A 14,508-nucleotide genomic window follows, 5' to 3' on the forward strand; every position below is an offset into this window, starting at 1 on the left:
ATTAGATTGTGGGTCATCTTACCCGGGAGGATTCATAGGAAGGACTGGACTCGCCACCTGGGGCCCAAGACGCTTGGTTGGTCCGCTCATCCATACCTGTCAGAACAAGAGATGCACGATTCAGTCAGCAAGTCCCCTCAACTCTCACAGTTCAAACTACATTTAAAAGTCACTGCTTCACACTTTAACTGAATGTATATGAAGAAAAACAAGCCATTCTTCACAACAAGCAAGTTTTAGCATTGTACATTGTATTTATAAGTTAAACTATAGATTTAAAGACAGACCAAAGCATCTGATCTAATAAGAAGAAAAAGTTTACTTTTTAAATCCTCTTCATGAAGATGTAGGTTGTTTCCAGGTAATCTACAACACAAACAACTAGGGGATGTTTCATTTTAATATCAGAAAAATTAATGCACACTATTCTGTTTCATAACCTTAAAAATTAAGACAGCCTTTTTTGATTTTCAGTGATTGGTTGGACAAAAACTATCAGCATTTTTTGCATCTTACAAAAAAAATTAAATAAATTTGGAGGAAAATCCTTGAAAAACGAATAGCAAGCTTTAAAAAGTGGCAATTCTCCAAGTTAGTTGATATTTACTAGGGCTGCAACGATTCCCTGAGTTATTTGAGTACCTCAATTATTAAAATTCCTTCGGAGAAAATGTATCTGTCTCGATGCTTCATTAAACTATATATTATTTAGCGCACCGTGTTCCAGGCTGATCATTATTTGTGTTGGACGGGGTTCTCACTTACGCCTATAAATTATTGCTACTTGCTAGCAGCATAACGTTAAATTGTCCAGGTTTTTGACATTTTTGGGGGGACAAATGAGCATTCCTAAATTGCCTGGTGCAGTGCTTGGAGTTCAGGCGAGGCAGAGAGAGAGAGAAACCCAATCACTCGATTAATCGTGAAAATAATCAATAGAGAACTCGATTACTAAAATATTTTTTTACAACAGCCTTAATATATGAAAAAATACCAAAATGATATATTCAGAAATGTTACCAAGCTCTTATGCTTAGGTTATTTTATAAAAACTAAGTAATTTATAACATAAAAAATGTCCTGCTTTACATAAGTAACTGGTATTAAACACTTGTCTCTTAATGGAAAGGTTGGCCCAGTTTTAGAGATGCACTGATAATGCTTTACCCATTTCCAGATGTCTGGAATTACACTTGTGGATTTTGTTTTGCCAATTCAGTTTTTTTTTAGTTAATTTTAATTACATTTGACGATGTTGGTTGTTGCTCTTGCAGGCTTAAAATTATGGAAGTTCTTGATGCATTTTATAAAAATGGAAACAAATTCTGGAATTTTGTTTTGTTACCCCATCTGCCAGTAACCAGTGAGAGCTTATTAGTGGAGAATTGTTGTAACCCTGTTATCCTGTTATGTTACCGTCAATACATAAGAAAAGAAAAGTGAAAATGTAATATCTTCAAATGTTCAAAAGTTACAAGATCTTGTTTATTTAACTTTAAATGCCTCAACGACTTTATTGCTACATATGCTCCAAATGTACCAAAAGGCAACCAGTAACTCGATGATTTGATGCAGGCCAAGCTAAGCACCTGAGAACTGAAACATGATGAAACTAATTCTTCAGACGAACAAAAACCTCCGTCTCATCTTTCAACAGACAAACAGACAAACGCAAAAATCAATAATGCCAACCAAACTGTCAACCAAGACCATCTGGCATATGTTGAAAAATATAATATCTGGTATTTACAATCTAATTTATGTGATATAGCCATTAAGAAATATTTGATGCCTTTCTTCTTCTTGCTGTTTAAAACAATATTGTGCTGTAGTATCAACAAAACCGCAGCAACAGAGCATCTACATTTATCGCGTTATTGATTATCCCTCTTGTAATTGCATCTGTCTCTGTAGAAAGCAATATAACATGCTCTGCTTCAAGTTCAAATAAAGAAAATCAGATTTTTTTTTTTTTTAAAAAAGGGTGTATTTGAAAACAATAATATTGAACGAAGCAAAATATTTAATTTCATTGTGTGTCTTTCCAATTCAAGTTTCACATATTTTACTAAGACTCCCCAACGCAACAAGGATGACCTTGTCATGAAAGAGGTCAAATTAATAAAGCATTCAAAAAACTATTTATTTGCAATCAATAATTATTGACTCTAATGTGTACACCTATTTTTAACTTAATGAGATTAGAGAACATTTAGAGGTTGATCTGTATGGTTACAGTAAACATACAGAAAAATTCTAATTTGATGCGCAGAGGTCACGTAGGTTATTACCGTGAGTTGTATTTTTATCTTTGATGGAAATAAGCTCTTTGCAAAAAATTTGTGAAGCTAATTATACACTTGTGCAGAAAGTTGGTGACATTTCACTACCCAGAAATCACGCTCCAGTGAGCAGAGCTGTAGATTTGAAGTTTCATCCTGACAAACAAGATGCCTTGCCGCCTGCACGCTGCAGATTCGTTTCCTCTTCTGCACCGCCTCTATGGAAAAACTACACACGTAATTTTATCTCACTTTCTGAATTTTGGCTGAGATGTTTTACATTTTTAGCTCTGATACTTCTGTAACTAATTCAAGCACTCCAATGGGCATTTGAGCCATTTCATTTTGATGCATTTCAGCCGAACTGAGAACTTTCACACACAAACTGCAACAGCGGTCAGTGTTTGCAGTCTCACCTGACTCCTCTCTTCACAAACCCATGAGAATTAGAGCAAATCAATGAAAGCACTGGATTCAATGAAAGAACAAGGATTTCAGAAATCCAAGCTGCTGTTAGCATTCCTTAAATGGTAGCTGACTCTTAGAGAGCCTAATAATAAGAATAATCTGAGCTGTGACCAAAAAGAAGAAGAAACTACCTCTATGTTTCCTTTGTAAAATGTATTTGAATGTTTTTATTTCTCAACATTTGTGGTGAGAATCCTGTTTCATAAAGTAATTGTAAAGGGGAAATGACAGAGAAAGCCCATAGGTTGCCTCTCATAACTGATTGCTCTCTGCTGGACCATTAAGAAACAGCTGCACCCTCTCAAAACCCGGATTCAGCAAGAGCTTTTACAACAGGAAAACAGAGGCGAGTTTTGGCATGAAAGGGAACATTTCAAAAATATGAACTGCAATACAACACTATGCGACAAGGCTGAAACTCCACAGAGCATCAGCTTGGTCATCAGTGGAATAAATGCCCTCAATGTCGACTATTTATCATTTAAACTGGGAATTTTCTCATTTGACATAATTGATTTCAGCAGATATGAAACTTGGGCCATGCAGCTCTAGTTGTTTTCTTTGGGTTTTTTCTGTCATTGTCATTAACAGTGACAACTCATTAGTCCAAAAACTTCAAAAAGGTTGAAACGATTAATCGGATTAATCGATTATTGAAAAAATTGTCAACTAATTTACTAATAAATCCATTATTAACTGGAGTTAAAACAGTTATTTGAAGAAAGAACACAGTCAGAGCTGTAATTTAAACAATATGTTTACGACAAAAACATCTTTATCTGTAGATATGTTTTAGCCAAAACTCCTCAAGTGTTAGATTTCAGATTTCAGTAAATCTGAAATCCTTCAGATTTACTGAAGGATTTGTATTTTAGGCAATAACATGTTTATTTTCTTGCTTGAGAAAAAATTTGAGCTATTTGTTTCTTTTAATGTATTTCTAATTTGTAAAAAAAAAAAAAAAGCGTTAATTAGTTAAATGAAAAATATGTACAATGTGCCATTTTTTAAATCAAATTATTTGATAAATCCTCAGACTAATGCACAGATTAATCGATTACTCGATAAAATAAATGTTAGTTGCAGCCCTGAACTGCACCCCCCCCCCCCAAAAAAAGAGATCAAATAAATGTAATTTTACATTTTAAATGTATTTTTTTCTTTTACATTAAGAGTGAGCATTGCAAGACAACATTAAAAAGCAGTGTTAAATTTTTCTTTGTTAGCTATTGGATTGAAAATTATTTTAAAAATTTTAACAAAACATAAATACTCCAGATGTTCAAGAAGCGTCCAAAACTGCAGCAAGTATTCACACTTGTCAACAGTGACAACTAGTTAACAGAGGCATGTATGGTCATTTATATTTTCTGCAGTGAAACGGATTCAGAAACTATAACTTACTCCTCTCAACTGAACCGATTCTGGCCACTGAGTGAATATGCCCATCAGACAATGTCTGAGTTTCTAACAGACACACGTTTCAGAAACACCCCAGAAGTAGAGCTGCCCTCCTCAAAAAATATGATTTATTTCTGATTGATGCAGCATCGAGTTGCTCCGACGGACAAGCCGAGCAAAGAGCGAGGCATGGGAGCAGGACGGCGAAACCAATCAAGTTCAGAAACCAAGCACCAAGGCCAAACTCACAACTCTGTCACGTACATTGACAAGTAAAACCCATTGAATTCTGTCCATCAGTGCTTGATGACACACAGTGAGTGCAGCATAGATAGGTTTGATTTAGGCGCCTAAATCTTGTTTCAATTTAACTTGCATTACACACATTAGTAGTTGAAAACTGATGTGCCACCACCAACAGTCCAGGCTATTTTATTTAAGATGATTAAATTAAATTTCTCAGTGGACTAAGGCAAAAAAATTAAAACTTTCCATGTCCATCCACAGCCACACAATGGTTCAAATCAATGCCAGCAAATTTACGATAAACACACTATTGACCTTTAGCTATCTGATCAACTTGCTTAACCCTCTCAGGCTCAAATTACTTGCAAAGACTAGCTAAGTAGCATTTAGCTGTTGCAAATCTGCAACATCTGCCTGGAGAGGGTTAACACTAAATATAACCTTTTTTGAAAAATGTCCAAAACCCATATCAAGTGTGGTTTAGCTATTTTCTAATATTTCTGAAACTGCGGGTACATCTGATTTGCTCATCAAGCCTGATCTTTGACACAGACTGTCAGCACTGTTAGTTGCAAGTAATCAGATTTTTAAGTAAGCTGATTTGTGAAATCTAATCTGAATGGCAATTCCAACTACCTCCACATGTGATTTTCATCTGAATTGCATTTTGTGGATGAGTGCCTGAGTGCTGCAGCAAGAGGACGACTTTTGGATTATTGAGGATTTGTTTATTTGATCAAATCTGTAAACAGAAATGAGAAGAGAAACTAAAAGTGTCTCTGGTATTTACATTCCAATATATTTGCGGATTTTACTCCTAGTGATAAATGTGCAATAGTTCATTATGATCTTTGCAGACCAGGCTTTTTATTTTTAATATTCTGATACACAAAGCTGCACATGAAGTGAGGCAGGAGTGAGGATCTGTAGGACTGTGGTCGGGAATGAGTTACACACAACCAACCAATGCATCACTATCCAGCGCTGAAAGAAAATTAGCTACTTCACAATAGGCTCATCAGGTCTGCATCATCAACACAGCTGGAAGGGAGAAGCGATGAATCTCTGTTAGAGCCATTTTCCCAATCCATCTTCTCCAGCATAATTTTCAAGGGTCTTTGCCCGTCCCACTCTGGTTCAATTATCAGGCTATGCCCAGCTGAGATGCAATAATCCAAACCTTCATTCCCAGCAATTTCCACACTCGTGTCTGCACACTCACTTGCCTTAAGTTCACTAGCACTTATATAGGTTCTTCTTCCCTAACCTTGAAGATCTGAGAGACAGGCGCTCTGACTGTAGTCTGTAGGGGGGATTTACCCTACACAGGCCCTCAGTACTGGAATATTCAAATGAAAATGTGTGCAGATGCAATCTAATTTTAGCCTCCTGAAATTAGAATCCACTCCAGAGGTAAAGTCGTGTAGAGGCCTGTTTGTTGAAGTCTGAAATTCTAGACAAGGATGTAAAAATCCAGCCTGATTCCAGACTAGGCTAGTAGTTTTCCACAAAACATGACACTGGGGTCATTTTTTAAATGCAAATCTGCATCCCAGAATTTCTATAACGCACTAAATTTTCTTCTCCTTGATGGAAAAATGCATTTCTATTTTAAAATTGATTACAGGTGTACCACTTTATGCCAAACTGTCAGAATATGAGGCACTAGTTCAAAAGGTTTCAGTGCCAAACAGTATATAACCTCGTGCTTCCTTTATCCCCAGTGTATGTTACGCAACAATTCAGCCACATGTAGCCAATTGGAAACCTTTTGTTGCCTGGTATAGTCTGTTGCTGGATCTAGAAACGTACAACAAACCTGTTTTGGCTGTAGCTGAAAGCCATATATTAACTATGAATGCCAAGACTCTGCTCAGATGACAGGATTTTGAGGTCAGTTCAGTCGACTTTGAAGTCGTTTCAGGAAAAAAAAACAGACATTTGGTGCCATGTGCCAAAGAAAGACCATTCAGACAGTTACTGTAAAAAGATGCAAAAGCAACCATCTCTGGCGGTATCGGGTGCATATTTCTGAAGGCACCGCTGATGGGGAGGCATTTATTTTGAATTTTAAAGGAACTCCAGCTAGCATGAAGGCAACACCTTTTCCAATAAGGGCTGCAGACATTTCAACAGGGCAATGCCAAACCTCATTCTGCCCCACTTACAAAAGCATGACTTCATAGACACACAATGTGCTCAACTGACCTGTAAGCAGTCCAGATCAGATTCCTCTTGTAAATGTGTGCCTAAGAGGCCTCTTGCAAAACAGCACAAAGAAGGTTCAAAGTATAGTTTTTAATGTTTTAAAACATGACTTTCCCTCTTATATGTTCTATTTAAGTTACCAGGTCTGTATTGTTTCTGTTCTACTTCCAGACAATTAAATCTATAAACAGAATTGCACTGACCAGGCTTCTGCTGCCCAATACCGATTACTGGTTTCTTTGAGGTCGAATTTGCCAATTTTACTCATGTTTTAAAAGAACTCTCAAAATGTAAGACTTAAAAGAGATTAAATGCTTCTTTTGAAGCTGAAAAACAAAAAAATCAACAATTGTTCTGATGTTTATTAAACTCAAAAAGTGAATGAAATTACATCCTGGGAATTAAGGTGGTTATAGACCAAATAATTAGTAAGTAAGAGAAAATACGTTTTCAGTACTTAATCTGCAGATTGGATGATAAATTTGGTAAATCAAATTGCTAATTTTGTTTTAAACATAACTCGCCAACTGATTTTAGCATGTCTATTGACAAGGCAAGACAATGAGCCACACCTATGAAAACATTATCAAGTTTTCACGCCTGTGTCACACAAATTCCCTTTAATCCTTAAGTATCCTGTCATGTATAATAAAATGGAGCACAAGTATTGAAAAACATTTGTAATGTAGATCTAAAATGTGCACCGAACCAGGTTTTATGGCACATCGAGCGTTTTCGTGTCATTCAAACAAGAGTTTTGATTTTGATCCACTTCCGTTCTGAATAGGGCGTCTTAACTGGGATCAAGGGTGTAGACTTTTGGAAATAATACCAAGTCTGCTGTGTCAGAACATTTGGTCACTGTCTCATTTATGTTCTCATATCTGATGATCAACCGAATGTCTGGGAATTAAATTGCAAAGCTCTGTGAGAGCCCTCAACTTGTCAAGTAATTATCAGCTGAAGTAATTAGAAAGTAGGTCAAGACATCAGTTTCGCTTTCAGCTTTAAACATCCTGCATGCCACACTCAGCCATTAGCGCAGACAGCGTGCCTTCATGGTCTTGTATGAGATTAAGCAACGTTATTATTGGGTCACTCACCCAATATTCGTCTTTTAATTTTCTAACATGTCCAAATACCCTGCTTAGATTACAAAATGTGTATGTCAAATTATGTATGCTGCTGGGGAAAGTGATGCTGGAGCTTATTTACCTAAGGCAGACTATCTTACTGGACTACAGATAGGAAAGCCAGATATCCAATAGTGTGATAAGGGAAAAACCAATAAAGTTTACAATAGTAGTTAGAAGTTGTATCCTAGCAACGCTGGGATAGCTTGTACAATATTCAATTATCAAAAATGCAGAAAAATATTCAAACAACCTTTTTGCAGAAATGAGCAAGGCATTTGTTGACTGAAACCGAACATATTTGAACACTGTCAGGAAAATTGTGTTTTTACTCTCATCACAGTGGCTGACCTCGTCAGATTTTACCCAATTTTACCGAGATGGATTTATAAAAGTTAAAGCAAAAATACTCTGTTTTAGAGGCCAAAAAGCAGACAACCCAGTCTGCTCATTTGATGTCTACACATGTCACTGCATTCATTTATCAAACACAACGCTACGCCCCTTTCTGTGAGAACACACACACTTTGATGATTCAGTCCAGTTTTAGAAAACCTGCATTTTGCTTTGAGCACAAGTTGATCTTTACACATTTGTTCTGAGACATTTAGGTAGAAAACAAAAATAATAATAATTATTATTAAGATAAATATGGACAAAGATGTATTATGTACAGGTTTATAAAAAATCATAATGTCATTTTTCTGTCAAGCAGAAGATAATTTCTGTAACGCTTAAAGCAGATCTCAGTGCAAACCAGGATAATGTCACATTTCAAATCTAAAACCAGACTCTTTGTCATTTGTTTTACTGAAGAGAACCCACAAACATAATCCTTCTCAGCTGAATGATTAGGTATCACAAAAGCCATCGTCACAGCTCCACAGGTCATGTGTGACAGCTCTGTTCTCGTTTCTTTGTCATTTCTCCTCAATGTGTGTCTTTCGCTTCACAGATAACCCACTACAACGACGGCCTTTGTGGATTCACACAAGACACGCTTTCAGGAAACATAATGCTCGATTGTTGACTTTCTCTAGTGGCACATGAGACAATAGACGTGCTTCAGATTAATGTCCTGTAGTGTTTATTTCTAGAGGAAGCGATCCAGAAGAAGAGGGGCCTGAACTCTCGCTACTGCAACTTAGCCATTCACAAAGGCTCAAGGGGAATTAAGATGCCCATATATGTATAAAAAAATAAGGTCGGTAATTGTGTGGGAGATTTCTTTAATGTAAGGAGCAATTATCAGTGTGAGTTCCTCAAGTCCAGGGAAAAAAAGCACAACAAGATGTTTCACCACCCATTCACACAGTATAAGCAGCTCCAGCACTCGCATATGCTGAAACTAATTTCCTCTAAAACACCTCACTGCAAATCCTCTGTAATAACAGCCTCTGCAAGCATCACAGCACCTGATCATTCAAGCCTAAACACGGCTGATTTATGCATTATTTATTCATCGGACAGTAATGCAAAACATGATTAACATTCACAGCGTTGTGCTATAATTGCACACAGATCAATAAAACATGTCTATGGTCTAAACTGTGCTTTGTTCAACTTCTTTACTGCAGCACTGCTCCACAACCCCAGGTGGGGGGCTCAGGTTTCAAGCGCCAGATGTGAGGAGAACACACAGAGGAATTACATCCAAGACTGAAGGCTGAGACACCATTCATAAATAACTCTGGGAGCAACGCGAACAAAAGCAAAAGACGTCCAGAAACTGATACTTGTGTGCAGACTTTAAGCAGGAATAAACACAGAGCTCAAATCAAAAGGTTTGCAGAAAATGGAAAAAGGTTTAAGGGATCAGTTCCTACCTGATGCACTGAACTGACTGCTTCCAAGTGTGGTGGGCCTATTTTTCCCTCCGCCTACAGGTGGAGAGAACATCTGAAAGCACAAATACAGACACGGATCTAAAAACACAGCGAGGACTCGGCTATGTGGAGCAGAGATGCACAGTTCAGGCTTTTCCTGTCTGATACTGATTTGCGTTTTTCATTGAGGATTGAGACGCTGATTCCAATTTAGACTGATTCAGACTTTTTTCATCAGTATAATAAGACAAAACAGAAACAAATGTGCAGCAAGTCCCTAAGTAGAAAAGTAATGTTTGTTATTTAACTGAAAACTAATGCATTAAAAGATCATCTCGTTTATGTAAGCTGGAGCTTCATCTGATTTTTAGTAAAAGCAACAAAGAACATTAAACAGTATGTGGTTGATTTAAGGAAGAGGAAATCGGAAAAAAAGAAAATTCTGATTTCATTTGCCAACTAAAGGAAGAACAGATTAAAGTAACTCGTGAACTTAACTCAAACTCTCCAGATTATTTTTTTTAATCTTAAATAACTTGGATTATTACATTTACTATTTCACAATCACCTTATTGTGATTTTTTTTCGATCCCTGATCATTTCCAGACCTGCATTTCCCCTTCATTTAGCTATGAGCAGACAAATATAATTTATATCCATCACCATTTTCAACACCAGACACTTTTACTATTTGACTGATGCTGTTGAGGTTAAAAATGTGCTGACTGTGAGGATATGGATTCCCCTGCAGAGCTAAACAGAACTAGATAACTGTGGGAACATCTTAGAGATAAATCACGTAAAAACGGGGTGGACCAGTAACTTGCAGGGGAGTTGGCTGCTTGATCTGTGGCAAATGCATGCATGCAACTTTGATAGTTCAAATTTAAAACACAAAGATCGGCGCTGTTAAGGAACACAAGCTCAGACTAATAGTGAAATATATATATATATATATATATAAAACTAGATATCTGTAATGACTTTTTAAACCTCACACCAACAGGTAATGTAACAAGGAGTCCTACCGCACTAAAATCCAGCAGGTCACTCAATTCCTTATCAGTCCCGAGAGCGGCAATCCGCTGCTGAGGATTCATCCTGATGATCTAGAGACCTGGGCGTAAAAGAAAGAAAACAGCAACAAACACAGAGTCCATCAGATCGCATCTCTGCAGCTTTATTTAACAGCGGGGACTAGTTCCACAGGAAATCATCTCCACGGGGGGCATTTCGTATGGATGCAGAATTAATGAAAAAGACCATCACCGTGAAGTAAACTTGGCTCTGCCGTTGCCGTCCGTATCATCATCACAGAGACGAAGGCAACTGAAACACGCTGTAATTGATGAAACTGTGCTAAAGCGTGTCGTAAGCACATTTGGTTTGTGTTTTTTATTCGCTGGTGGGGAGCAGAGGGAGCGCTCTGAATGGATGCGTTAAACCCAGGACCTGCAGCAGCGCAGGAGCGATAACACTCCGTAACAACACCGCATGCTGAATGTTACACATGTACACGATCCGCCGACAGAGCAGCAACGCGCCTGGGTAATGTCAGCGCTTTCTGGAGCCTGGTATGGGAGCAGGGAGCTGGTTTCCCCTGCGCTGGAGCGCCTAACGTCTCTGGAGCTAGCCGCGGCTAACGCTAGCTGCAGTTACTCGTTCATATGGCAGATGCAGCCTCTTACTACTGGCTTTGTTGGCTGCACAACGAGGAGGACAGTGTCGGTTCGGCGGCCAAAACCCAAATTAAAGACGGGGAAAAGACAGGCAACACAGACAAACAAACGCTGGACGTGACAGTGTCGGCGTCCGGCTCCAGAAAACAAAACGCAATGATGGTCTATATCTCTCTCAACTCCCAACTTCTTTCACGGGTCCGAAAGCTTCTGGCAAACTCCCCTTGATATTTTACCTGTTTCTCGATTAAAATCCGGACTAGGGTGATCTGGTGAAGAGTCGCTTTCTTCCGACGCGCCTCGCAAAGGCAGAAATCGGGTTTAAACGGCGATACGTGGGAAAATATCCTCTATATATCAGTTACGAGTTTCCCTTAGGCAGACATTTTTGCTTTGCAAAAAGCCTCAGCACCACGATGACAGCGGCTGTTGTATCCCTCCGCCGAGGGTCCCACACAGCGGGAGATGCTGTGGGAGTCACTCTGATGAACTGCAGCTTCATCACCGCATCATTACCGCTGTCCAAACATGCGAGGGGTGCATGCACAGCAGCGGCCACAATATCATCCACAATGTGACAAAGTTTCAACAGCTAACCTGCTAGAGCTTATGGATCAGTGTTATAAGGTTAAACTACAACTACAGGTCAATAAATTGCAAATGTGTCTGAAAGCTTTTGTAGTTTACGCCTTTGCTGACTTTGATAGGAAGAAGCACAAAGGACCGTCAATCCTCACAAAATCTAAAACCTCACATCCTTGTCTTATTTTATATCCCAGTTTTTTCTTCCACTCAACTTTCCATCAGTGTACCAGCACGTTGTGACCAGCCGCTTCTTTAGCAATGACCTTTGGCTTACCCTCTCCTTGTAGAAGGCATCGTTGTCTGTCTGCTTGATAACTGTCAAGTCGGCAGTCTTACCCATAATTGTGGATCATAACTCAGCTCTATTTATGTTTTAAAAGTTCTTTCTTATTTCTCTTGTGTGCTATTCCATTTGTTGAGAACCAGAAGCTATGGTCAGTAGAAGGACGATAAAACATCTAACAATAAGCTGTTTGTGTATTGAATCTCAACATCACTTTATGAATAATTTTTCAAAAATAAATTACATTTTCAATGCTATTCTTACTTACTGAGGTGTGCCACATTTTTCTGTAATATCTATTTTATAAAGTCTAATTTAAACAGAAAACTTACAAAATATTTTGTAAATAACACATTCAACCAAGACAAATATCTTTATAAAACTTTTCCCATCCCTTTGTTTGTTTTTCTGTTTGTTTCGGTCAGATTTGCTATCTATTTTTCATCAAAAACATCACTATGTAAACTGGATTGCCTTGCAGATTTCAGTGTCAGTCTTTAACTCTGTACATTTGCTTGTCATATCTTGTAAAACTTTAATTGTATTAACTTTTTTCGCTCTTTGCTGAGGGCTGCTGTTTATCTATATTTTGTTAAAAAATATATATTTTCATCAATGTATAGTCCAATTCATTTGCATTTCGTTGAAGGGATTTCTTTACATCTTGGAAAAATACTTCAGCTTTTTTGTTTCCCAAAAATGTTTCAGCTTTTTTGTTTCCCAAAAATGTTATGTCTTTACATCTGATGTACTTACAGCACTATTACTGCATGTTTCTATTTGTTTGCTTTGTCTATTTATATTACTTGAAATACGTATTTAAGATGTATGAACGTATGAATGATTTCGAGCAAAATGTTTCTTAAAATGTTGTCTTTTTAGCAGTTCTAGGAATACTGGGAGAATTCACTTCTTTTGTATTTAGGTCTAAATAGTCATACAACTATTTCTTGTTTGAGTGCATTTGTTTCCACAGCTAAATATACTGGCATTTTATGGTACAACCAAGAAACTATGTTACCTTCACGTATTATAAAAACACTGTAAATTTGACTTCACAACCTAACTCCTTAAAATTGACCTCTGTCTCTTTAAGAAGCTCCTATCCCTTTCCAACACTCAGTATGTCATCACAACAATGCATCTCCATTGTGCCTTTTAGTTTTCTTAGGAGAGTTGGACTGAAATTTTTTTTTTGATGAGCTCAGCAGACTTGCAGTTCCACCAGGTATTTGCTAATAGCTGCTGCTGCTGCTAGTTTGTAGGAGTAGAGAGGGAAAAGAACAGACGAGGGCTCCTCTGCGAGGCACAAGCTCAACTGGAGACTGCAGCTCCGAGATGGAGCTTTGGGGAAATAGGCGGAGCTTTGGGTAAATAGGCGGAGCTTTGGGTAAATGGGCGGAGCTTTGGGTAAATGGGCGGAGCTTTGTGAGATTAAACGTTTAGGCACCCCGAATGGTTGCGAGATTTAAGGATTTCTCAAACATTCATGAAAGAATCAAAGCAATACTCCAGATGTGACTATGAGGAGTAAACATAACTTGGCTGTGTGGCAGAGTAGTCGTCTTGCAATCAGAAGGTTGTAGGTTTGATTCCAGCTTCCTCCTGCCACATGTCGATGTGCCTCTGGGCAAGGCACTTAACCCCAAATTGCCTACCAGTCTGTGTATCAGTGTATGAATGTTTGTGCGTTTGTGAGTGCGAATGGGTGAATGTGACTCTAGGGTAAAGCGCTTTGAGAGGACAAAATGGCTGGAAAAGCTTTATACAAGTTCAGTCCATTTAACTTCAAAAGAAAAGTTGATTTTACATAATAATTCCCCTTTAGACTCTACAATAGGATACGTTTAAGCCACTATTTTTACACTGTTCAAACCTAATGTCATTCCACAAAAGTTTGACACACTGTGCTTAAAGCCTTCTTGTCAAAGGTTTTCAACAAGCAGATCAAATTTGTGATAACCGGTTTAGTTATCCTGCAGATGCTCACTTTGAAAGCTTGTTAGACCCATTTCTCAATTATTACTCTAAAGGGGAACAGGTCTGCTGCTGTGGCACACACCTTTAACTGCTTAAACTGTGGAATGGTTTAACTTTTCATGTACCTTCAGCTGAGACGAGTGAAATCTTTGTTCAAGATTCATCTGGCGTTTTATTTAAAATGAAACAGAGATTGAGATTCTTTTATAATGACAGTTTACAGTGTGTATTTGTACCTTTAAATAGCTTTTTCTCATTAATGGTGTTTTTTTCACTTTATTAAATTGTGCATATCTGTTACAATATAGATAAATTGACACAGACATATAACATTAACTTTTACTGTGCTTTTAACTTATATTGTGCTTTTAAAACTTGAATTTTAGTGAGATTTATTTTGCAATTTTATGCTAAATG

The 14,508-nt window shown here is 37.8% G+C and overlaps 1 protein-coding gene across 5 annotated transcripts in view; it reads right to left on the reverse strand.

Annotated features, from left to right (window-relative positions):
* The window catches only part of tcf12 (transcription factor 12), a 76,350-nt gene extending 64,470 nt beyond the window's left edge, over positions 1–11,880 (reverse strand). For 2 of the 5 annotated variants that reach the window (XM_055036445.1, XM_055036444.1), the window contains exons 1-4: positions 11,480–11,876; positions 10,593–10,681; positions 9,565–9,637; positions 23–96 (exon numbers count right to left, since the gene is read on the reverse strand). In XM_055036445.1, coding sequence (XP_054892420.1) covers positions 23–96; positions 9,565–9,637; positions 10,593–10,664 — 219 coding nt within the window. In that variant the 5' untranslated portion in view covers positions 10,665–10,681; positions 11,480–11,876. Of the gene's footprint in view, positions 1–22; positions 97–322; positions 367–9,564; positions 9,638–10,592; positions 10,682–11,479 lie in introns of those variants that run through there. The other 3 variants (XM_055036443.1, XM_055036442.1, XM_055036446.1) reach the window with 3 other exon arrangements.
* Between the last annotated feature and the right edge of the window lie 2,628 nt (positions 11,881–14,508).

The sequence above is a fragment of the Poeciliopsis prolifica genome, unplaced genomic scaffold (genome assembly GCF_027474105.1).
Source record: "Poeciliopsis prolifica strain line A6 unplaced genomic scaffold, Auburn_PproV2 SCAFFOLD011, whole genome shotgun sequence".
Classification (NCBI taxonomy): Eukaryota; Metazoa; Chordata; class Actinopteri; order Cyprinodontiformes; family Poeciliidae; genus Poeciliopsis; species Poeciliopsis prolifica.